Raw genomic sequence first — 24,800 nt, forward strand, 5'->3', positions numbered from 1 at the left:
AAGGAGAAAATAACAGACTTCCTACAGGTGAAGGGCAGGTTTTAAGTGCGCTGTGTTCAATTGCTGAAACAATTCAAGTAACTGATTAGTCTATCAAAAGAGGATGAATTAGTCATTTTAGTCATTGAGAAAACAAGAAACGTGTAGCTTCTAAAATGCAAAATTGTTCTGCTTCTTTCTGTTTTATATCACTGTAAATTGAATATATTTGGGTTTTGGGCTATTGGTCAGACCAACAGAAGATCAGACTAGACTCCATGGACCAGACCTTAGAGACTATGGACAGATTATTTGACAATCCAAAATCATCTTTGGTTGCAGTCCCATCATAATTCAACTGGACCTGCAACAACTAATCAATTAGAAGTCAACTATTGAATTAATCACCAGCTATTTTGATAGTCAAGTAATTTTTTCCTTCTTAAATGTGAATATTCTCTGGTTTCTTTACTATTCTATGACAACAGGCCGAATATTTGATAGACTGAACAAATTGATTATTTGAGAAAATAATCGACAGATTAAAGCTGCTGTAAGCCTCATCATCTTTGTTTGAGCGAACTTTCCGTCTGCTCTTCAGTTAGCAATCCCCTCCCTCCTCTGTACATCCCCACACTTGCACGACTCTTCTTTTTTGAGGTAGCTTTTTTGTAAAGAGTTTTCTGTTCTGATTGGAGTAAGTGGGCAGGGACACTAGAAAAATTATCTTTTCTTTGAGTGAATGAGCAGGGGGAGGAGAGACATGGGCTAATGACTCTATAACAGTGATTACTGTTTGAATACAGAGCTATTTAATGGTCATTTTAAAAAGAAAATAAAGTTTACAGCAGTTTTAATTAATAGTGATAATAATCTTTAGTTGCTGCCCTAGCCCTAACAACATTACATTACAAAATTATGTCAATTTTGTCATATTACTGTATAGTCCAAAATGTTACATATCTCATGTAGGTAAAGCTAAATGCAAATCACTAATGCACACTGTACCAGCATGGGGTTTGCATGATTGAAACAGCAGCAGAATGCAGTTAAACTGGTGGGCGTGTTTGAGCTGAAACGGTTGGCCGGCAGCTTGAACTGATCTCCTTATAGACTAAGGTCAATACACCTCCAGACACAACAGTGCGGGAAGGGTTTTGATATGTTTACGTATGTGAGCATTAGCGGCTGGTGCTTGAGTAAAAGCAGTAATGTACAGGGAGGAGAGGGAGGAAGAGAGATTAGCTAAACATCAGTCAAGTAAGTAAGCGAAGGGTGGAGGTGCCTGTGTGCAGCGCAGAGGGCACAGGGGTTAAGAAAGTGGAGAATTGTGCGGTAAGACGCTTGAGGAAGACATCTGTCTCCGAGTCTGTCCATGTTGCAGAGCTGCACAGGACTCTTGCAGTCAGTCTTACTGCTCCAAACCAGCGTTCAGGGAAAACAATGAATAAATAGTTATTAAAAGATTTTTTGCACAATCTGTACAGTCTATTTAATTGTGTTATGTGTCAGTTTATGTTGCTATGGCTGTGTGTGTGACCCCGACCCCAGCAGTTCTAACTCCAGCCTGCTCAGACATCTTAAGACGAATCCAGGCTCTTCAAAGCCAATCCACTTACAGTGCATTAGTCTCATTACCACATCGGGACTGGACTGGTGTTAGCGTGTGTGTGCATGTACGAGTGCTTTAAATAAAAGGACCATCACTGATGACACAAAAGTAGCACTGTGTTCTACCTGTAAAAGTTCAGGAGGCATTTTTGTCACTTGTGTAATGATGACTTGTGTAAGACTCGAACGAGTGGGAAAAAAAGATTTGAAGAATCAAAGAACTGAATTCAGTTTGAAGCTGGGGCTGCAGCTGGGTTTAAAGGTTTAGTACTGGAGTAATTGTACAAGCCTGTGGCTCAGTCCGTGGAATGAGGAAGGATGAGGAAAAAGAAGAGGGCTGAGCATGAGAATTAACAAGAGAGAGCGAAAAAGAGAGAAAGAGAGAGGCAGGCCTCGGTGTAAGCGGTTAAGGCTATGACAGTGACAGAGTTGGGACAGGGCAGGGCAGCCACAGGGCAGCCAGATTGAGTGGAAACCCATGGGAGTGTGGCCATCCCTTGGGGCCCACTAGGAGATTTCATCCAGCCAGCTGCACACAGCCAGATCCTCCTGGTAGACTGTGCTGGATGCACACACACAGACACACAGACACGCACACACCAATGCAGGCTGCCCTGGTGCCCCTCTGCTCTTCCAGCTGGTATAGAAGGAGGCACATGCACATGCACACAAACACTCATACACACACAGTGACAACATATTACAGGTTCACAATTCTGCAAATACATCACACTGAGATTCACCCCTGTTTCTATACATTTCCCTTTCTTTTATTTCTGCTGCATATTTTTTAGTGTTTTTTCCTCCTCCCCTCTTCAGTCCCCTCCTGCAGTACCACTACAGTCCAGTAGATGGTGGTGGCTCCCTGGAGCATGGTGGCCACCGCTGTGATACTGACACAGAGCTGGAGAGTGACTGACAGCTGCACAGCAGCCAAGATGCCTCACATCCTAATCCCCCTAACAGCACTGGTGTGTGTGTGTGTGTGTGTGTGTATACAGTACAAATATACATATGTAAGATCAGCACATGTACATATCAGGTGTAAGTGTGTGTATTTCTGTACGCAGGCATTCAGTCAGCTTAAATCTGTATGTGTGTGTGTTTATACATGAGTGTTTGCTCATCTGTGTTGTCGGGGAGGAGGCAGGGTCCGTTGCTTCCTAAAGCACCCTAGGATTAGTGCGGTGTTAGCATATTAGCATCTTAGCTGGAGGGCTGCGCTTAACACCACCTGTGCCTGACAGGAGGCTGTGGAGGCTACTCAGCCACACCCCCACCCTTCTCTACCCCACCACCCACAAACACTCACATATGTAGGCACACACACACACACACACACACACACATACACACAGTGGGTGGGTGAAGGTCACTTAGCTACAGCAACTTCAAGCTTACGGTCTTTATTCATTACTGTTACTACTTTATCTGTCTCTTCACATGCGGCAGTCTTACAACAAAGTCACATTAAAATATAATTAACTTCACCTTATTTCCAACATATTGAATTCGAGGTAAAAGTCCAGCAAGTTTCTGTGACATTACCGTGAAAATGGAGAGATGGCCAGTTATATCAAGAATAGCTTTACTGCTTATATCATTACCTTACCCTGTAACTCTATAAATTAAGGTCCTTTTAAAAAAGCATACGTTAATAGTTAATAAGGCTCTTATAAATCTGTATAAGTTGTTTATTAACATTTTTAGACTACATAAACATTAATCTGCTGCTAACACACTGCTTTAAAAACTAAAAACTAAGCCTTTTTTGCCAGTTTAGTTAACTGTTAATAATTTCATAATAAAGTATGTATTAATGTTAAAGCAGCAACAAACCTTAGTAACGGTTTAACAATGACATAATAGGTAAGTTAGTCAATAAATCTGTTTGTAATACTATCATAAGTATTAAAAGAAACTCCTGAGGCTTTTAACGTTTAGAAGCAATCTTTAAACTGTTAATAAGCTTATTATGAGTGCAGTTGTTTCATTGAGATATTAACGTATGATGTTGTATCAGAGTCCCCACACTAGATAATGCTTCCATGAACATTTATGACCTCCATCTGCTTTTGTATTTTTGACTTTTGCATCTGTCCAGCACTTCATGTTTAGGTGTTTTTGGATGTGAGCGCTGCTATAAACATTTTGCATCATGTTGAGTACAAACTTGTACAAAATTTTAAGCAAAATTATTCAGCTTATTATATTAAAGCTTGAATAAAACTCCTTTTTAATCAACTTAAAACATCCTCATCAGAGTCCTCAATCTCAAAAAAAGCATTTGGCAGCTGGAGGGTGTTAAATTCAGACCCTGATTAAACCACTTCTAAATTTCTATATGATAAGGTACTCTGAGAAGTCAGGTGAAAATGTATAATTCAAGGCTGCTCTACAGAGAGACAAATTACTTTGCAGACATACAGTATTTGTTTAATACCTATGTATTGGGTTTGATCTAAAATTATGAGAAGGAAATGCCAGAAAGCAAAACATCTCTAGAGATTCACTGTCACCTTTCACAACTAAACTCTCTTTGTATTCCAAATAGGAATAGACATGTAACACCAAATAATAAAACACCCTGTTGAAATTTAGAAAGTGTACAACTAGAGTCAGGTTTTCCTCCTTAATGCTGTAATTTCAGAGGGTTTTTGTGATGGCCTCTCTGCACTGCTTGCTGGTTTCCTGCTCCACGCTCTTCTGTTTGCAGAGGGCTCTCCTGTGAAACAGGAGACATGCCTGGGCCCAGTGTGACCTTCAGTACAGTACATAATGCTGGGTCAGTCTACAGTCCAGTAAAAACTCTTCTCCTCAATAATTGTTCTACGGACTTGCCATACTGATGAAACACAACACGTGCACATTGACGTCAGAGGCTACAGTTAAGCACATACTATAGCCATACAGGAGGATATATAAGAAAGAACATATAAGATTATCATTATCATTAACCAAATAAACTCAGGTTTATGTCTAGATTATATGAAGAATATCAAACACAGCTCAGTTAGAAGGTTTTTTTTCTCCTACATCCACATATCCATCCACCCACACAAACACTACCAAGGCATATCATGGCATTCAAAACACAAAGACTGATCTGTTTAGATGTCTTCTAGTATGTCAAGAAGGTAAAAATACAATCCGAGCAAACCAGTACAAAAGGCCCAAGCATTCAAACCCCAAATAACATTAGGAATGCCATGCTGCTTGTGTTCAGAAAGCAGTGGATCCAATGCGATTAGGAAAGGCACACACAGCCAATGAGCAGGCTAATCAAATTGCACTGATTGCTGGTGTATTGCCTCTCTCTGTTCTCTCTTCTGGATGGCATTGTGTGTTGGCATAATTGATCTCTTCATTTATTTTATATCATTGAAGTTCACATTATACAGTTCATTTACCAAACATTGTATATACTACACAGTAGAACTATTAGTTGAAAAGAACAATAAGACGTATAAACAAGATGGATGTCAGACAGCATACCAACAGACTGTTTGTTGGTTAAGTCGCACGTCGACATTTAAAGATGAGGTTGATTTCAAAACATTATTAGTCGTGTGTAAAGCCAGAAATAGACTATTACCTGAAAGGTAAACAGAGGTTGTTCATATTAAGATCAAATTACAAGGATCATAGGAGATTTAAGTTTGTATGCACACACTACATTACAGCAGATGTGTATTACAGTATGTGGAGGGATACTGAGACATTCTCTGGACAATGACTAAATATGCAGCTCAAAATAATGGGACATTTTGAACTGATTGAGTAACATTTATGTTAAAATGACTGCTATCGATCGTATCTCATTATGTATTGTTGACATTTATGTGATTTGTGGAGATGAACCAATAGACCAAACTTCAGTTTTTACCCTTCACAATAAGAGTCCTGGATATGCCAGTGCACACTGCGTAAATGCTTTGGTAGCTAAAATTCACTGATGCATTTCGGTAAAAGACCATCAAAGGTAAAAGATAACTTGGTGAAGGTCTTTTTACCGAGGAGTTGTTGTTAATATTAATTCTTGATTGTAAGTGAGGTGAACAGATTGTGGGAGTTTTTGTCCTGATTTTGTCTGCCCTTGGTCTTGGTCTGCTCCTACGCACCTGTCAATCCACAGGTGTGCAAAAGTTTGTGTCGGCAAAAGGCCATTAAATATTTTGATGTATTATGTCTGTTAGATATTGAAAAGTCAATGTTTTATTACAAACATAAATAGAATTCCATTAAAAGAAAGTTACATAAATGTTTGTGTATGCTGTGAATTACAGTTCTTAAATCAGAGTCAGCCAAAAAATCTGAATTGGCAGGTGAATTTTTAAAAAACTTGGAAATCAGAATCGGCCAAGAAAATTGCAGTCAGTGCATCTCTGAAGAAAGGAGGAGGTAAAGAAGTTATTCTTCTTCCTGCTCGTCTATTGTTCATGGAATATAAGTATGTATTATTTGTCTTTTACAACAGTGAAATTAGCAAAATAAATAAAATATGACTGAATGGATGAATGAAATTACTTTAAAATCCACAACACATCATCAAGGACCAGTTCATGAAAATAAAAAACTGTGTGCTGTTTACATACTCCATTACTTGCATATATTAGTATAGTAAAAACAATGGACTCTGACTGGACATTAATTTTTTTTTTCATTTAGTAATTCTAATGTTCATATTGTGCGTTCATGATTGCTCAGAGTAGAGGGTTTCTTATAGGCTCCTCATTTAAATCTGACATTCGTATTCAAATTCTTATTCTTTTCCTTTGCCTCATTGGATGTCAAACGAGCCAATCAGAGGAACAGAGCAAGGCAGCTGGACCAATCGTCAATGAGAGTAGCTGTCGATCAGAACAAGGAGGGGAGGGTCAGGAGACGGACACAGCTGTCCTACTGTTGCCTACAAGAGACAGTGTACAAGGAGTGTGTGTGTGTGTGAGTGTGTGAGAGTGTGTGTGTGTGTGTGGGGGGGGGGGTCAACCAGCCCAACCCTGTCCAGTTGAGCAGTGGTGAACAGGTGCAAAGCTTTATGCACGTGTGTGTGTGTGAGTCACTATTATTCCAGAGTGGTTGGCTCTGTATTATTAATTCAGAAATGCTGGGCTGGGGCTGTGTGCGGCAGCTGGCGTTACGTGTGCATGCATGTGGTTGAGTGTGTGCGTGTGTGTGTGTGTCTGGACAACATCAGACCCCCCTGGTCTTTTGTGAAGGCCCCCCCCCACCCCGCTTCTCTCCTGAAGCAGCAGAGAAGCATTGTGCTGTATGTCTCCCCTGTCTGCCTGTAAACTTATACACATGCACACGCTCACACACAACATACTCTGTCAACACATTTACACACACACACACTAGAGCACAATAGCCCCAGCCCAGCAGGCAAGAGTAAACAATCAAGCACTATACCCCAACTACTGTCAAGTGCACCCCCAGCCTTGCCCTCCCCCCCACACACACACACACACACACACACACACACACACACACACACACACACACACACACACACACACACACACACACACACACACACACACACACACACACACACACACACACACACCCAGCCTCATTCTAAAGGTTCCATTCATGTGTTGCATTAAAGGGCCGACACTAAGTGCTCTCCACCTCACTAACTGCTGCTGTCTGCTCTCCCCTCTGTCCTGGCTACCTGTATGTCACTCCACCTGCCCAAGTGTGGGCCCATCTGTCCATCAAGAGTCCATTCACACTGGGCATGTTTGGAGCCTAAACCTAAGTCAAACTCTGCATTACTTACTCCTTAAACTGACCCTAGATTTCTGCTTTAACTTATGATTATGAAGTAAAAGTTGATTGCACAATGTAATTGATATAGAAACCATATATGAAACCATCAGTATTTACATTAGTTCCCTATAAACCTTGCATTCAGTGTATAATTTTCTGCCACTGGGCATACGACCACCCTGGAAAGGGAAGGTTACCTGGCGATTAATTCCTATTATGGACTAAATGATTGAATAAACTCATGTTTTGTGCTGTGTTGTTGTTATTTGCAACGGAAACAATCCAGTTGTTTTTGCAACAGTGACGCCAACAATACTACCACTTGGAAACACAAGCTGGAGAAGTTGTCAGATGCCACCCTCTTTTTTGTTTGTGTGGACTAGTATTAGGCCAGTAAACAATGGCATCATCCATCACCGATGGCTGTCAATCACCAACGATTGAGCCCTGTACCATCGTAACATTATGATTTAAAAGGTCCCCTTCCAGAAAGCACAAAAAGTAGTGTATCCCCTCAGAGTTGCCATTAGGCAGGAGTTGTTGGCATTTGTAACATGTGGCAGAGAAAATAAAACAAAGTTATTGCTGCTCAATGAACGTTACAGCTTTGTGATCTGTTCATAATTTTCTGATTAAACTTCCCCAGTTAGGTGAACCCAAGACACTCAGTTCCATTAGTGGCAGCTGTGTGTTTTCATGTTAGTGTGTTTCTCTAAATCAGGCTTTTGTTATTTGCATATTCTTAGCTTAGCCTGGCTAACTTTGTTTCAAGCTTCTGAGGCTGACACAGTTAAGTTATGGACATGTGGTGAGTTGACAAAGACCCTTTTATGGACGTCTCACAGACATGGGGATGTCTGTCAGATGCTTGCCATGCTGGGATGCGAAAGCTGATCTTACAAGAAAACAGTGGGAAATAGCGGGTGATTACGGTGTTGTGCTAACAAGCAACAATGATGTCATGATGACTGTCAAATGCTGATTTGGTGGACACCAAAGGTGAGAGCGAGAGCCCAGTGTGACACCATGATGTATGAGCTACAACACATGGTTGTATCTGGATAAATCACAGTTTTATGGATACATGGAGGAATGTGATAGGCTGCAGTTAACCATGCATGTAAAGCAGAATATTACAAACTGAAGCAAGGGCACAACATAGTCTCATCCGATTCCCACACAATCAGTCATGCTCCATCACGCGTAACTGACATGCCTAAGTTACAGAGACTGGAATCATATTAGTTTTGGCTCATCTGCTGCTAAAAGTCCCTGATGTCTCATGCAGACAGTTTACCAAAACACTGTCCAATCAAAGAGCTGCTTGTAAGCCCATGTGACTTTTGTTTACAAGATGCTGTTTGCCTGTGATTAGGCAGTGTTCATGAACTACTGGAGAGTTTGGGCTAACAAAATCACAGTGTGATTGCAATTAGTGACTGCTGTGTGCCTGTCTGTCACACTCAGAGGTGACAGACAGCTCTATATGCCGGTCCATCTCAGACAAAGTCTTCTCCCTCTCCTTCCCTGAGAGCTGGTGTTTGTCATGTTGTAACGTCTGTTTGTCTAAGAGGCTGTGTTTGACACATGTCCAACTCAGCTGGCCGATATCAGGCACTTGAGGCTTTGAGACAATTCAAAAGAAACAAAGATGACTATATTAGGGCCTCAACAAACAAATTATTTTCATTCTGGTTTGATCTGTTGATTAGTGTCTTGATTAATTTCTTGATTTTCTTAACTTTTTTCTTTTGTTCAAAGCCATAGACAGTCAGTTTACTCTCATAGAAAGGGCACCAGAAAATATTCACATTTACAAAGCAAATTAGAGAATTTTACTTTTTTTTCTTTAAAAGAAACAATCAAACTAATAAATCCATTCTCCAAATAGTTGCTGTATTTATTTATTGGTGAAACCTGACAGTTAATCTTTGCAGTTGTAGACTGTGTTATCTATGTTGTAATAATTATAAAACAAAAAGAAAGTCAAATAGCTTCTTAAAATAATCATTATATGTGTATGTTACGAATTGTTTTCTTTCTGTATGATTATTCCATATTATTGTTTATTTTCTTGAAAAATAAGTCACAATCAAAGCACATAATGAACATTAATCACATTCTCCATCAGGAGCAGAACGGCCAGACCAAATTCTGTATTTTATCAAATTTATTCTAAGGTTTAAAACCAACTGCTATAGACAAGATCTACTTCAGCCATTATGGACTGTGTATGGACTGTGTATTAATCAAGGACATTTTTATGATTTGTTTCATGATTTTACTAGAAAATTGACAAAAATATACTATAACTAACAGATGCATATATACTTTTTTCATGACAAGTAATCATACATGCCACTTTCTTTAGATGCAGAAAAAATCTCATCTCAGATCTCAAGAATATATGTGAAACTACCATAATATTGGCATAACATGGCTCCCTAGCCCTGCAAAGTACTTAATGAGCAGGCCATTTCCCAGGTCTATTCAAACTCAAGATATTGTGAAGAAACACTCAAACCACGGAGCAATATCTGAATATGGCAGATGTTCGTCTTCTTTTCTTCTCTGCTCTCCCCCTCCAACTCCTCTCATACAGCAGTCTGCCATTGTGCCTCGTGGTCGGCCTCGATGCTGTGAGACATCTGCACCTCACTCACTGTTTCTTTCTTTCTTTTCCGTCTCATCTTTCCTCTGTATACACACACATAGAACTTTCTTCTTGATGACAGATGGCAAGTCAACAATTGTACAGCATCAGTCTCTCAAAACACACACACAGACACACACCACATGCACACACAAACAAACACCACCTCCTTGTCCTCCTGTCCCTTTGTGCCCAATCCCCTGTCAGATGTCTTGATTTGTTTCTTACAGCTGAGTGTATGCATAAGTGTGTGTGTGTCCCTCTTTACCTTGGTATATTAAGCACTAGTTTAATGAGAGTTTGGTGAGGTGCAGGCCCCAGCCAGTGGACCATATGGGGGACATTTAGCCCCTTCAGATCATTGAGCCAAGCTTCGCTGACATGATTACCACTGCCGTCCGCTTCTCTACACTAGTTTCAGATTGGAACGGGGAATTTTGTCATGGATAGCTAATTAATGACTGGAGATTGGCAACCAGAGATGGAGGAGGTTGAGGGAGGATGAAAAATTCTCTCACTCTTCTTCTCTGTTTTTAATCAGGCTAACTGAGAACTAGTCCACTTGGCATCCAGACGAGCATTTCTGCACCGCTTCAAAATGAATCTTTGTCCATATATACACACCTGAAAACACATATCCCATGATGGGTTGCAAGTGCCTTTTTGAAACAGCAAGATCGTATACTCTGGTTGGTTGCTTAGCTACAGAAAACACTATAAACGAGACAGGGAGACATGACTGCTTTTGAAAGAATCATCCCGGATGACACTATTTTGTCAGCAAAACATTGTGAGCAGCCGACTTTGTTTCTCTTTCTCATGATTGCATTATCAATATCCATTTGTGTCTTTCTAAATATTAACATTATAACCTCCATTCTGTCAATGTACAAACTCTGTACACCAATATTATAACGCATACTCCAAGTACATATTTGCCAGTGATGCTACATAAACTGATAAAGGTGGGTGTCTGTGTTGTAGTTTAAAAAAATCTCTGTTTCTGCCCCTGCAGATGCGAACACTGACAACAGAGTTTCTGGATGTTTTCCAAAAGGTCGATTTTCAGTGACCTAGAACGCCGTTTTCATGTGCACAAAAGACCAAAATCTATAGAAAAAGAAATTTTAAGAACTGACTAACTGGGCCTAACTGAGACTCTGTGAAACATGCATATACACAGAGAAGCAATGCAAGCACACATGTAAACACACATGTTACAGGCCTATCACATGGTTCTTGTTGGTTTGAAACAGACATCCATTTGTCCATGCTGTCCGAAAAATTGATTGCATTTTACACACTTATGTACTGCACACACTGTCATCACTGAACATCTATGTGAATGCATGGTAGGCTCACATTTTCAGTGTGTCTGTGTGGCACAGCAGGCCGAAGCTAGTGTCTTAGATAATCCTGTCAGAGACAGATTACAGGTGGGAAGCTATAAATAGACAGACTGTCCCTTTAACCTGGCCACCGTGACATCAGCATGCAGCTCAACTATAAAGTCCGGCGTAATGGGAGCAAACTCAAAAATAAAAGTAATATCATGGCTGCAATGGCAGTATATGTTAGTCAACATATTAACCTGTTAACTAACATTCATTCAATTACACTCATTTACTCTGCAGGGCACGAAATGAGCACTATGTTATGACAATACTGCCTAAAACATGTATGAAGGCCCTATTGTTTTAGTCAAGGTGTGACTTACAAAAATTATACTGTTAATTTACATTTACAATACATTTCCCCTTGTTATGCCTTTAAAGAATTGTTAATGTGATGGGTCAAACGGATTAAAATAGACATGTGATATGGCTAGAACACAAGATTAGGCAGCTGTGTTACCATTTACTTAAAATATAGTAGATTTTGGTTTGCTACAAGTCAGTGTCAAACATTTCTCACACAGCAAACTGCTTTACAGTATTAGATGGACCACAACATCTCTACTCACCGTTGCTCATCACTTAAAAAGGAACTATTTGTAATTCCCAGCCACCTGCTTCAAACGAATGGGGGGCAGTATTTCTCCCCTTCTCAATGTTTAGTTCAAACCCTTTTTGTTATTTATTTTTTATATATTTCATTTGATTCAATGCAAATTCATTGTTGCAATTTGTTAAAATTGTAAAGACCGGAATAGTTACTATTATGTATGTATTTATTTAGCCATATACTCACCATTCCTCAGTTGCATTGTTGCATATTTTTCTTACACAATAAATGCTAAATAAATCTATTGGAGGTATACATTGAGCGAGGTGAGGACTGGGCCAACTGTGGACTGTGGATGTCACAATTTCGATTCTAAATGGAAAATCAGTCTAAACATGCCTTTAATTTCAATAATAGAAATAAAAAAAATTAATAGAATAATAGAGAGGATTATGATTCTCCCAGTTTTTGTTTTTTCCACTCTAACAACACCTGTTCATGCACATCTGAAAAAAAAACACAAAACTTCAAAGACAACACAGCTAGCTTACCAGTAGCCTGCACTTCAAGACACTTATCATGGGTGCATGAAAACGATCAAATGACTGATGCCAGAGGTAACTCTGGCAGAGTCGGAGATGTTAGGTTTATTTTGTATTCAGATACTCAACGGGGAAGAACAGAGCAGAACTGAACTGAACTGCTGACACTGCCAGAGATCCTCAATTGATTTGTTTGGCTAGAGGGTTTACTCAGGACAGACTTGAGAAACTGAACTTTGTAACAAACTGAATTCCATCTATTGTTGCTTATTGTTGAATCCTCAAAGGGGACACAAAGTCACCAAACAATTTTCATAAAATACCCTTTTCTTTTGAAAGTTCAAACCAAAAACTGAATCAAATCGTGGCCTTAAAATTAAAGTCAAATCGAACCATGGGTTTGGAGAATCATAACAAACCCTGTGATCACTGTGTCTTATAAGTTAGACTGGGTAATCAAGTGTCTGTAGTAGCTGCTGCCTTCAGTGTCTCTGCATAATCTTTTATAACTTCTATGTAAATTGAACTGATGCTCTGCTCTACAAATGAAGTAACAGAGAGCTGTGTGCTACAGTAGTAAAGGAGGAAATTGCATGTAACTGATGTTTCAGAGCAACAATGGTTGTCCAGTTACCCTTAGCAACCAGATGTAGACAGCTGTCCACAAATGTGGTTGGTGTGATTGCCCCTGTTGAAACCACTTGTCCTGTGCCAAAAAAGAAAATAAGAGAAAGTTACCAAAAAAGAGTGCCCAATTCCATCTCTTGCTGCATAGTCATCTACTCGCGTAAATGAGTGCAACAAGTTAAATCAGTATCACATTCAAACCCACAGATTAACAGCATCACAGAACAAATCTGTGCCAATATGTTAGCAAAACGAAGTAACTTACATTTTCAGCCCTGTAACCTGGAGTAGCAATCATTCTGTGAAGTTTGGTAAGCAACAAAATAGTGGCAAGTTGTCACCTGGAAGGCAATTCTAAATCATTTTATCAGACTGTGTTGTATTATTATTTGACGAGGAGCTAAATTAGTGCATATTGGATTATCTATGACAATAAATACTGGAGAAACAGCAGTTTGTAACAGAAATCTACAAGCCCTCTCAGAAGCATTTTGCACATTTTTTTTCTTAAAATTTCTAAATAGGAAAAGTGACTGATCAATATTTTATCGAAGTGGCAAATGAGATCAAATGGTCACACTCTGGGGTCCTTCTCCTGCCAGCCAACACCTACACTAGCTGTTAGCCACTAGGCACTAATCTGTTGGCCTAAATCAGCCAAACCAACCCCCACTCTAACCTGCCTCCTCTAATCAGCCCAAAGCCTACTCCAACCAGCCCACAATACCTCAAGATGTTGGACTACACACTACCCCCCTTGTCTAATCTGTCCGTTAGCACATTTAAACATAGAATCTGGTTTCAGCTTGAACGTAAATTGCGTTATCAAATAAGGACAGAGCTGCTACAGCCAATAGATCGCCATGGAAAATAACAGAAACATGTAACAGTTCATGCGGAAATTAAGAAACTCAGGATTCATATGACTTCATAAAGGCTCTAGTCTTGATTAACCTTCTTGTAACATCATTTAACTGTCATGCTGTCAAATTCAATGTTGGAAATGATGTGTAAAAATGCAACAATATATATTTATGCAACAAGTGGGTTACACCAGGGAAATTCAGATAATAAACTGGTGTTTATAGAAATTCATAGTACATCATTTGTTTGTTGTCAGCAATATCATCCTCTGCTATTTGATTAATTATTACCAGTAGATGATTTGATTTTTTTTTTTTATTGTTGATGCTGTGAAACACTTTGTTTTTAAATGTCTCTGATGTATTGTTGTAATGTTTATTGTTGTGGTTGTATTTGTTTGGCAGGTGCCGCAGACATAAAATAATGAAAATAAAACAATTTCCAGAAGAATAATAAACAAAACTAACAAACTGTGACAATGAATATAATTAACGTGTAAATGTAACATGTAAATGCATGTGCAAGCATTCATCCAGGCGGTGATCAGATGTTTGCAGTGAGCATTTCTATGATCCTGAGCTACAAACTAATCCCATTACTCAACCTATCCTCCCTTCACCCCATCTCTCTTCCTCTATCCAAGTTTTCCTTCTGCAGTGATCAGCACTCCATTCATTGATCCATTCATTCATTTATCTAAGTCTGCCTTACTCTACATTAGTTCATTCACTCTCTCATCCATTAATCCATCTCTCTGTATGGCCTTTACAAGGATGCTTCCTCTCACTTACCACTCATCTTATTGACTGATGGAGGCTGCAGAGTTATACAGCTCCCACCATTTACTGTAGTCCAGAAATTGCACAGTACATTGTATGTTTCTGATCTTATCTGGAAGTACATCTCAGTTAAGAGAAAGTTAAGAGTTGCTACATTCAAAACAGCAGTGCCAACACAGTTATCGTGCAGTTTGGTGGCAAAACTATACATTCACATCTCTCCAGGCCCCTTCTTTAACAGGTTGTCAAAAGTTATCTAAGAAACAGGAGTAGATACAGAAAGTAATGTCAAGCTAGAGTCTCATTGCTGCACTCTTAAAGTTTTTATTCATCACATCCTCCAGTGCATGGACCAGATTTGTTGCCAAAAACTAGGTAAGCATGATATAAATCGAACCGATAAACTGTCTTCCCAATATTGAGAAATTTATGTTAGCAGCTATTTATCGATTGCAATTTGCAACACATGTTTCACAAGGGTTCACAGAAATCACCCATCTTTGCTCACTACATCTTAGCCTTTCCTACCCTCAGGTGTGCATAAACTACAGGTTATTGTAGGAACTTTTTAAAATACAATTATGTAAAATTATCAGTTATCTTATCTGTATCGGGTGTAATTATCGTTATTAGTATCTGCTGAAAAAAATCTGTATCGTGCATCCCTTGCAGTAACCATGCAGAGCACCAGAAGGGGACATCCCTATCTGTTGTATCCTAAATTAGTGATTGCATCAGATTAGACAGGTGTTATTTATAAAACATTTTATATGCTGCAGCTTTAACATGAAGCTGAATTTAATTTCAAGGTTTACAATTTCAATTTTCTACCCAGTCACTTTGCAAAACAAAAATATGATATTCCTACTGAAAACAAAGGTGACACACTCTCTGCTGCCTGTCTGTGTATGTTACCCATCTGTCTTTCATTCGCTGTCTGTACCTGCTACTTGCAGGTCTCTTCTGTATTGGCAAGTTGACTGCCTCTTTTCTGTTCTGGCTGTATCTGTCACAAACTATCTGTCTCTCTGCCTGTCGTTCCTGTGCTGTTTGTCTGTAGGCTCTGCAGACTAGTCTGTCCGTTTGCGCTGTGCTGTCTGTCTCTCTGTCTCTCTGTCTGTCTGTCTGTCTGACTGTCTGGCTGAATGCCATTCTCTGCAGTGTAGAGTGAGTCATTCTGAGGACAATGGCGACAGTTTGTAAAGCCACACTGGAGCGTACACTTCCTCCGGATGTGCAAGAGGATGCCATTCATAACAAAGCCTGCACTGTCTGCCTGTCTGCTACTGCCGTGTATATGCATGTGAGTTTGAGAAACAGAGGGGATAGAAAGAGGAGTACAGGGAGATGGAAGCTGGATGGATAGAAACACAGGGTGAATTGCAATAAAAGGGGCGAGTTGTGTTGACAGGCTCCACAGCAGAGGCAGGACAGAGGAGGAGGAGGAGGCGGAGAGGAGAGGAGGAGAGGAGAGTAGAAGGGCGACACAGCAGACAGTGGCGGCGGCGGCAGCAGCAGCAGCGGCGGATGGTGATTGATATCAGAGATCTGGCACTGCCACCTGATCCAGCCAGCCAGCCAGCCTCCAGCAACATCGAACTCACTGAACTCACTGAGCCAAGATGGCTGCCTCACTGCACTGCACCCAATGAACCTCACAGCAGCCGAATGTATACAGTATAGCACAACCAGATCCCAAAGGGATAAAGTTGTAGAGATGGAGAGTACAGAGAGAAGAGTGTGAAAAGGTACAGGTGTGTTGCTACACATTTCAGCTTGATGTCTACATACAATCATGCTGAGTTGCATTAAGTGACAGATCTGGAGACATACATGGATTTTCATAAAAGGAGACAATACATATCTAATAAAGACACTTCCTTAGTGTCTCCACAGTAAAATGGCTCATACTGTGATCACAATTCTGCATATTATGGATGCGATTTGCATACAGTGTACATAAGGAGCAAGAGCCCCAGTAAGACATGCAGAACAAACATTTCAGTCTGGGATGCAGCAATGTTATTTAATACTGCATCATGTCAGTATGAATGTGTCCATAGCCACCACCAGCCCCCTGAAGTTATATCCAAAATGCTATCAAAGTAATCAACAATAATAACTTCCAGAAAAAAAAGATAAACACTCCCAGTTACTGAGATCCTGATTCTAATATTATTTAGACGTGTAATGATCCATCGATTCAGATCGATATATCGATTTAAGGATTAATGATCCAATAACCTCAATGCAAAGCAAAAACAGCAACCATATCATTGTTAAGATACACCTTCACTTTGAAATCTGTTTTGTCTCCTTGATAGCTATTGAACCAAATGTTATTCTTTTGTTAAAAGTTCTTGTTGTTTAGCAATGTTTTATGTGTGTAAGTGAAGTAAATAATTTACAATTAATTATGTGTTGTTTTTTTTCATTTATGGACAAAAGAAAGGAGTGAAAGGGGTTCTTCTGTAACTTATAGTGTTAGCATTGATATCATCTCATATTGATCGTGGGCCCCTGAATTGGATCGAAATCGTATCGTGGCAGACTTTGTGATATCTACAAATATTGTATCTTCCAAACAATCCATGTAACATCGTATTGTGATGAAACTGGTGATTTACACCCCTAATATTTTTTGATGACTGTGTTTGGTAGATTCTTTGTAGCGGAATTTCTCGTACAGTATGTTCATGGCATTTGATTGTAGGCCTGTACCAAGAGGGCTTTAAAACTCAAAGATAATTCAAAATGTATTTGCGCTATCACAGAAATATTTTTGTAAATTGCACTTTACATTAAGTGAAGCTTAACTACCCCGTAATGTGCAGTGATGGAATGTACCTAAGTACATTTACTCAAGTACCATACTTGAGTACAATTTTGAGGTACTTCTATTGTACTTTACTTGGGTATTTATATTTTCTGCTACATAATACTTCCACTCGACTCGACATTTTGGAGGCAAATATTGTAATTTTTACTTACTGCATTTATTTGATAACATTAGTTACTAGCTACTTTGAAGATTGCATTTAGCATCGAACTAAAGTAGATAAGTAAATGTATTTATTTTAAAGGCAATCAGATAAAACAAACACTGATTTGGATATCTGATCCAATAATCAGTCAGTCCGATGATTGATCACCCATATAGTATATACATACTTGAAAATATATGTATAATTACTTTTACATACTTTTACTTTTTTTTTAAGTACATTTAATATCAGATACTTTGAGATTTTTACTCAAGTACTATTCTCGCTGTTTTTCATGTAATATTTTGATATGATATATTTACTTTTACTCAAGTATGACTTTAAGGAACTTTTTAGAACTCTGGTAATATGTTTTATGGTTATTAAGGGTGAAATTATAAATACAATATGTTCACTGAGAGTCATTTAAAACTGCTGAATTAAAATCTAAATTATTATCATGTTGGACTTAGATGTAATTTCTCTGCAGTTTAAGAAAGAAACATTATCTCAATAAGAGCAACTGCAGAATATAAGGACAATCCATTCAAGCCTTGTGACTTCACCACATAGGCTTGCTTATATTTGTCTTTAATCTTCTTTCTCAATAGCTCAATTCTTTATGACGCATGACAAATCTTGATAATTTGAAAAGCATCTGTAAAAGGAAGAATATGTACAACATCCTCTTGACTTTGTGTTCTTTATCTTGCAGTGTTTGTGATTGCTTCAACCCTCCAGGGAGACAAAGAACCATTGGTCTTCGACTATTTCAAAAACGAGTCGGTAACAAGACTCGCTCCTCTTTGACATAGCCATATCTCATCTGATTAGCAGAGAAACACTTCTGGGGGACAGAAAATGTCAGAGAAGAGATGATGGTGTTCTCCCTGTCTCTCTCCTTCAGTGTTTCTCCTCCCTCCTGGCCATCTGTTGTGCTGACTGCTGTGTGGGCTGATGCTGGTGAAGGTAACAGTATCCTCGACTACAGTGGCTGACTGTGACCTCTGTGGCCTCACACGGACTGACAGAAGGTAAACTTCTGGCCTGGGTGAAAATGAAGTGGAGTTCACTTCGGATTCAGATGTTTAAGGTGCAATAAAACAGCCTTGTAACTTATGTTTGCTGAAAATACACCATTCAACACAACACAATGTCCCTACAGTGCCTCACCTGGAGCTCACACCTATACACCAGATTTTTGTCATCTGTTATTCAAAGTATCTTTTTAATCATTCAGTCATCATCACTAACAACAGATCACTGGTTATTTTGGTTTACCTGCAAGTCTTTCCTTTATATGTATATGACTCTGACACATTCTGCCATTTATCCAGTGTTCATTATTTCCAGAGATAAATAAGTGATGCAGCCGAATGCACTCCCCACTCGGATATAATGAAAGGAGGAAGGAAATCATCGCCATGCTGGTGAGCGAGTGAGTACTGAAAGGCTCGGTCATCTGAGGACACAGTGTACTGTACTTTGCAGTGGAGATGATACTGAAGTCTGCTTTTATGCTTTCATTCCACACATAAATTTTACTGCCTTATTATATTGCTCTTTTATGTTTGTTTACATTTGTATCATCTGCACTGGTTTTGGGGTTTCATCTCACATAATCATGTGAAATACTTTGTATTTTAAGTTGGAGTGATTGACTGACGAAAGGAAGATAGGAATTAAGAAGAACCCTAAAGCTTTTATGTTGTTGCAGTATATTTTAAATCAGTAGCCCAGGAAAGCCTTCATTCCTGCTTTCGTTCTTTCTATTCTGTGTAAATGTTTCTAATTGACAGTCAATGAAGCTTATTAAGACCAATGCACAATACACTACAGCTGCTACAATTAATGGGTTAATCACTAGTCGTCAACTGTTAAATTAATCGACAACTTTTTTAATAATCAGTTGGTTGGCTGTTGTTGTTGTTTTTTGCAGCATTACAATATACAGTACTGCCAGGCATGTGTAAGTTGATCAGTGCATCTACAGTGTGCTAGCATGCCGTTGTGTTGTACACATCTGTCATGATTGGCCAATTATTCTAATGGATAGTGGCTCGTCAAGAGAAAGTTACACACTCACAGATACACACGGTCCCGACATAAAACATGCAGAGAAACAAGCATCCCCGTGAGGCTGCATGAGCAAGAAGTCTTCACCAGCATTTCATGCTATGGATGGGAAACACTTTCTTTCTTCCAATCAATCAATCAATCAATCAATCAATCAATCAATCAATCAATCAATCAATCAATCAATCAATCAATCATGTCAATGTACATCCAGACCCATTAGTCAGACCAAAAACAAGATATATAGGATAGGTAGATTATCAGCATCTATTACCTATTCTGGTCAAATTATGATAAAATAAATGCCCACACTGATATCCAGTCTACACATCCATTTACACACAGGATTCCAGTGCTGAAGTACATACTGTATGACAAGCACTATAAAATGCAAACACTAGCATCATCAAAACATTATAGTGTGCTGCATACAGCTCTTTTACAGCTCTTTTATATTATACAGTAAGTCCTGAATAGCCAGAGCATCACATCAGTAATCCACATGTTAATTCATGTTTAAGTGTGTCACCCTGAGGATAACATTTATGACAATGTCAATTTAAATCTCTGTTGTGCATTAAGTTGTCTATAAAATGATGACCTGACTGCCTACTTTAAGAAAAACCTCTGCGTAAGTAGAACTGGGAAAATACTAATCTTCTGTAATCATAAAATTATCATTAAATTACTTTTTTTGGCAACAGAATTGCACCATATTGCAAGGATATGCTTAACAGCTGTTGTAGACCAGAACTGCAGCAAGAAAGTATAACCAACACACCTAACATTAAATGATTAATTATGAGATTAACAAATACACAACCTGTTTTGATGAGCATTTACCTTCATACACAAACAAGAATGGAGATAATATTACTGGTTTTCCTCATTATTGACATGAAAAGAATCAGATACATCACAACTCATCGAACCTTATTGGAAAAACAATACATAAGACCTCAGTAGTTATGTAGATACTCCTCTGACTCTAATCTCATGAAACAAACCGTTCAACAATCCTTAGACACATCTAAGAAGCACATGAATGTCTCTCTTTCATTCAGAGTTCTACAAGACTCTCTCTCTGTTCTCTTCCCGTCTCTTTCACCAGTCTTTCTTTCTGATCTTCCGTTCATTCAGTCGCTGTGTCACGGTCTTCATGTTGCTCAATTCAAAGTAAAACAATGTGCATTATTTGGCAGAAGACTAAGAAAGTACAGGCCCTTCCAGACAGTCAAAACACAACTGAATGTAATCTTATTAGTACAAAAGGTTTTGTGTGTGTGTGTGTGTGTGTGTGTGTGTAAAGGTTTCAATACCTTCATCGGTTCCCCTGTTTCGTTTCACTAAAAAGCTGTCTAATGACTAAGACTGCAGTCTTTGCTGTATCACGACCTGGACAGTGAGTCAGCACCCTGACCCTGCTCCTCTCCACACACACACACATGCATACATACAGACAATGATTTAGCATATGATGCAGACAAACATTCATATTCCTGACACAAACAAACACCCCCCCCTTCCCTACAACCTCTGTCTCTCTCACACACTGACGAACACTGGTAACGCTGCGTCGTGACTGGGGGCGATGTGTTCCTCTTAATATGCACAGACGACTGTCTGAGGATCACACTGGCATGCTGGCACACATACACAAAGATTGTCCCCAATACTTCAGCAATACATAGTGCGAGAGAGCATCCCTTCCATGTAGTAAGGAGCTGTCCAACATGTTCTCCTGCTGTGCCACTGCCTACATTACCCAGAAGTCTGCTGTCTGTTATGTATCCATGTCACTTCCTGTTCAACAGTTTGTGTTACACATTCCTAGACTCCATTACATAGTCAGGGGGGATGATGCTCATTGGCCTAAAAGTCTGGAAATCCCCCTTGTTCGATCCCTGAGGCTCTCTTCCTAAAATGTACACACACACACACACACAAACATACACTTGTGATTGGAAGGAACAGCATCATGAGGCACAAGACCCCATGAAATCCTGGGTTTGCAGGCAATGTTCTGTGCATTAGAAAACAATCAGAGTCCTAAATGCTGGAGCTACTGTATATGACTTTCTGACTGGTTATCCGTTTGCATGTGACTTTTCACCTGTTGCAGAAGCCACTCACTTACATAAGCTGTTAATGTCAGAGAAAAGGGAAGTGCTATCTTTGCTGCATGCTCTTCAACTGTCACAGTCTCTTTTTTTCCTATTTATCATTCAGTTGGTTGTAAGCAGGATGTGCTGTCAGTAACCCCTGCGACTCCACCCCAACCAACCCCATGTCATATGACTCTAAGTGACACCATTCAGGATTTTCTACAAACTTAAGACACAAACAATATCTCAAGAGACAGAACTAAGTCGACTTCACAGACTATTAGACACACTTGCCTGACAGAACACTATGCACCAGCAGTGTAATGACAGGCCTGGTAGATGTTATTAACTGCACACTTATACAGATACATGCACATACCCATGCAGACACTCTTTTTCAGACTGAAGCACATAGAGGCTTAGCAAACAAACAGCCAGCCAAGCTTATAATAAAGAGACACATCCCTGTGGGGGGGGGGGGATAACCCGCATATACGCTCGCACACCAGATAATCAGACATCCATGTGATCACACACACACACTCAATCGCAAACACTCACATCCTCCCACCGGCACATGTGGACAGGCACGGCCAGGCCCTCAGTCTAGACAAGAGGCAGAGAAGAAGAAGAGAAAGCAGAGGCAGAGAGGAGGCGAGTAGAAGAGGAGAGGTACTGCATGTACTTACCCCGTTTCTGGAGCCATCCCTCTCTAACGATGGTGACATCGCTCATGGTTCCTTCACGCCGAGTCTGATGCCGCTACACGCCTGCTCCACAGAGAGAGAGAGAGGGAGGAGGGGAGGAGAGGAGGAGAGGAGAGAAAGAGAGGGAGAGGAGGAGAGGAGTGGGGGGGGGCCGGCTCTCCCAGCCTCCGCGTCACTCTCCCTCCCTTCCTTTCCCGTTCACCCTCTCGTTCGCGCAGTCTCCCTCTCAGACACACACACACACACACCGCGTGTTTGTGTGTGTGTATGTGTAAGCGCGTGTGTCGTTTTGCTTCCTGTTGTGGCTTATCTCCCTGCCTCCCTCCCTTCTTCGTCTTCTTCTCCCCCTCCTCCTCCACCACCTCCTCCTCCTCCTCTCTCGTTCCCTCTCCAGACCTTCCTCCTCACCAGCAGTGACTCAGCCTGGAAGGAAGTGAAAGGAGAAAAAAGAAAAAATAAAGAAAAAAGAAGGCATGGATTTATTTTTCTTCTCCTCCTCTGCTGCTCCCGCTCTCCTCTCTGCCCCTCCAAAGCCCTTTCATACAATCTGACAAGACAAACAACTAGTTATTGTGAGGACAAACACACCCTCCGCTCTCCCCCCACCCAGTTCCTCTTTCTATCGCTTACACTCTCTCTGATAAACAGGATGAATTATTGCAGAGCTCTTGATGAAGCAAAAACTGACCTTGATTGCCAAACAAATATCCCTGAGCTCTACCTTTCATTCATTCATACATCCTTTTTGTTCTGCTGAGCCGGATGTGCAGTGTGCAAAGTCTATCTTTCTGCACTCGCTGTATTTCTACATGTCAAATTTTTTTGTGTGTGTATGTGTGTGCGTAGGCTGATTTGTCTGTCTATATGTGGGAGGTGGGAGAGCATCTCAGGACTGTGGAGTAGGGCTCGGCTATAAATAGCAACAACGGCAGTTAGGGATGCTCTCACACTCTCTTTCTCTCTGCCCAAATCTCTGCACCTCTCTCTGTCGTCTCACTCCTGCTCTCTCCCTCCCTCCCCTCTCGTTCTCTCTCTCTGCATAGCTGCTGCGTTCACCTCAAATGCACTCTACTACACTGTATTACACAACGCGCAACAACACTACGCTGCTCAGCTTGAATGGGGAATCGCACTACGGCGACTAGGCTAGCAGTGGTAGCCATCTAGTTGGAGATCAGTATTCAGATCAGCTAGTGTCTGCACTGCTGCCGACTCTTGGGGGACTGCAGCGTCATAACGAAGGCTGGGAGAGACCCACAGACGCACTCACGCACACACACCCAAGTAGGTGACACAGAGCTTTTTTTTTTATGTTGAGGCAGCAGAACAGTGACCAGTCTGAAACCAGACGAACAGATGCAGACAAACACATTAAACGTCTCTATTAGAAGGGCTTCTACAGTGCTCAACTCAGGCTTTCACCCTTATACAGTGTTGTATCAGATTAATCAAATTTCACATTTTTGTCACTTTTATATCATCAGTTGCCAAAACAATGGGCCCTAACCCTTGTTTAGCAAAGAAGCATAAATACCAATATCAGAATCCACAAACTGAAAACCGAATATCTACCCATCAAACAAATATCTGAATAATCGAATACTTGGTTCTAAGGGTGTCAAGTCACAATCTCGAACTTCAAATTAAAAAATGGGATTGTCGATGCTGCCACGCCCCCATGTCACGTCCGGTCGGCTTGCCAAGGGGAAAAAAAACACACACGTGTTGAAGTGCTGCGAGTCAACCTCCTCTAACTTAGCTACTAGCTAAGCCAGTAGCCAATAGCGAGCTAAAAAGACTTTTGAAGCTGTTACTTTTCAAAAATCTCTTTCATGTGAATGAAGGTTATATTAAAGGTTGTTTCATAAACGTATATCATAAAATGTGTGCTTTTTCAAAGATAGTGTAATGAATATTTGAATGACTTTAAAATAGTTCAGTTATTTTTCATAATGAAGATTTCTTAGTTTCCCTGGCACAGCAGGGGGAATAACTAAATAACAACAAAAAACATCGCCATACCTACCAGCTATCAGCTTTCAGCCAAATTGTTATTTTAAACATCATGACGTTATTCCCTTAATAAAAAAGTAGATGGAAAGATTTGTCCCCATCTCAGCCCTGGTAAAAAGGCTGTGGTAAACCCAAATTAAA

General features: G+C 40.1%; 1 protein-coding gene across 1 annotated transcript in view; it reads right to left on the reverse strand.

Annotated features, from left to right (window-relative positions):
* akt3a (v-akt murine thymoma viral oncogene homolog 3a) overlaps positions 1 to 22,756 on the reverse strand; it is a 57,652-nt gene extending 34,896 nt beyond the window's left edge. The window contains exon 1 of the mRNA XM_073481866.1: positions 22,629 to 22,756. Coding sequence (XP_073337967.1) covers positions 22,629 to 22,674 — 46 coding nt within the window. The 5' untranslated portion in view covers positions 22,675 to 22,756. The remainder of the gene's footprint in view (positions 1 to 22,628) is intronic.
* Positions 22,757 to 24,800: the final 2,044 nt, after the last annotated feature.

This window comes from Pagrus major, chromosome 15 (genome assembly GCF_040436345.1).
Source record: "Pagrus major chromosome 15, Pma_NU_1.0".
Classification (NCBI taxonomy): Eukaryota; Metazoa; Chordata; class Actinopteri; order Spariformes; family Sparidae; genus Pagrus; species Pagrus major.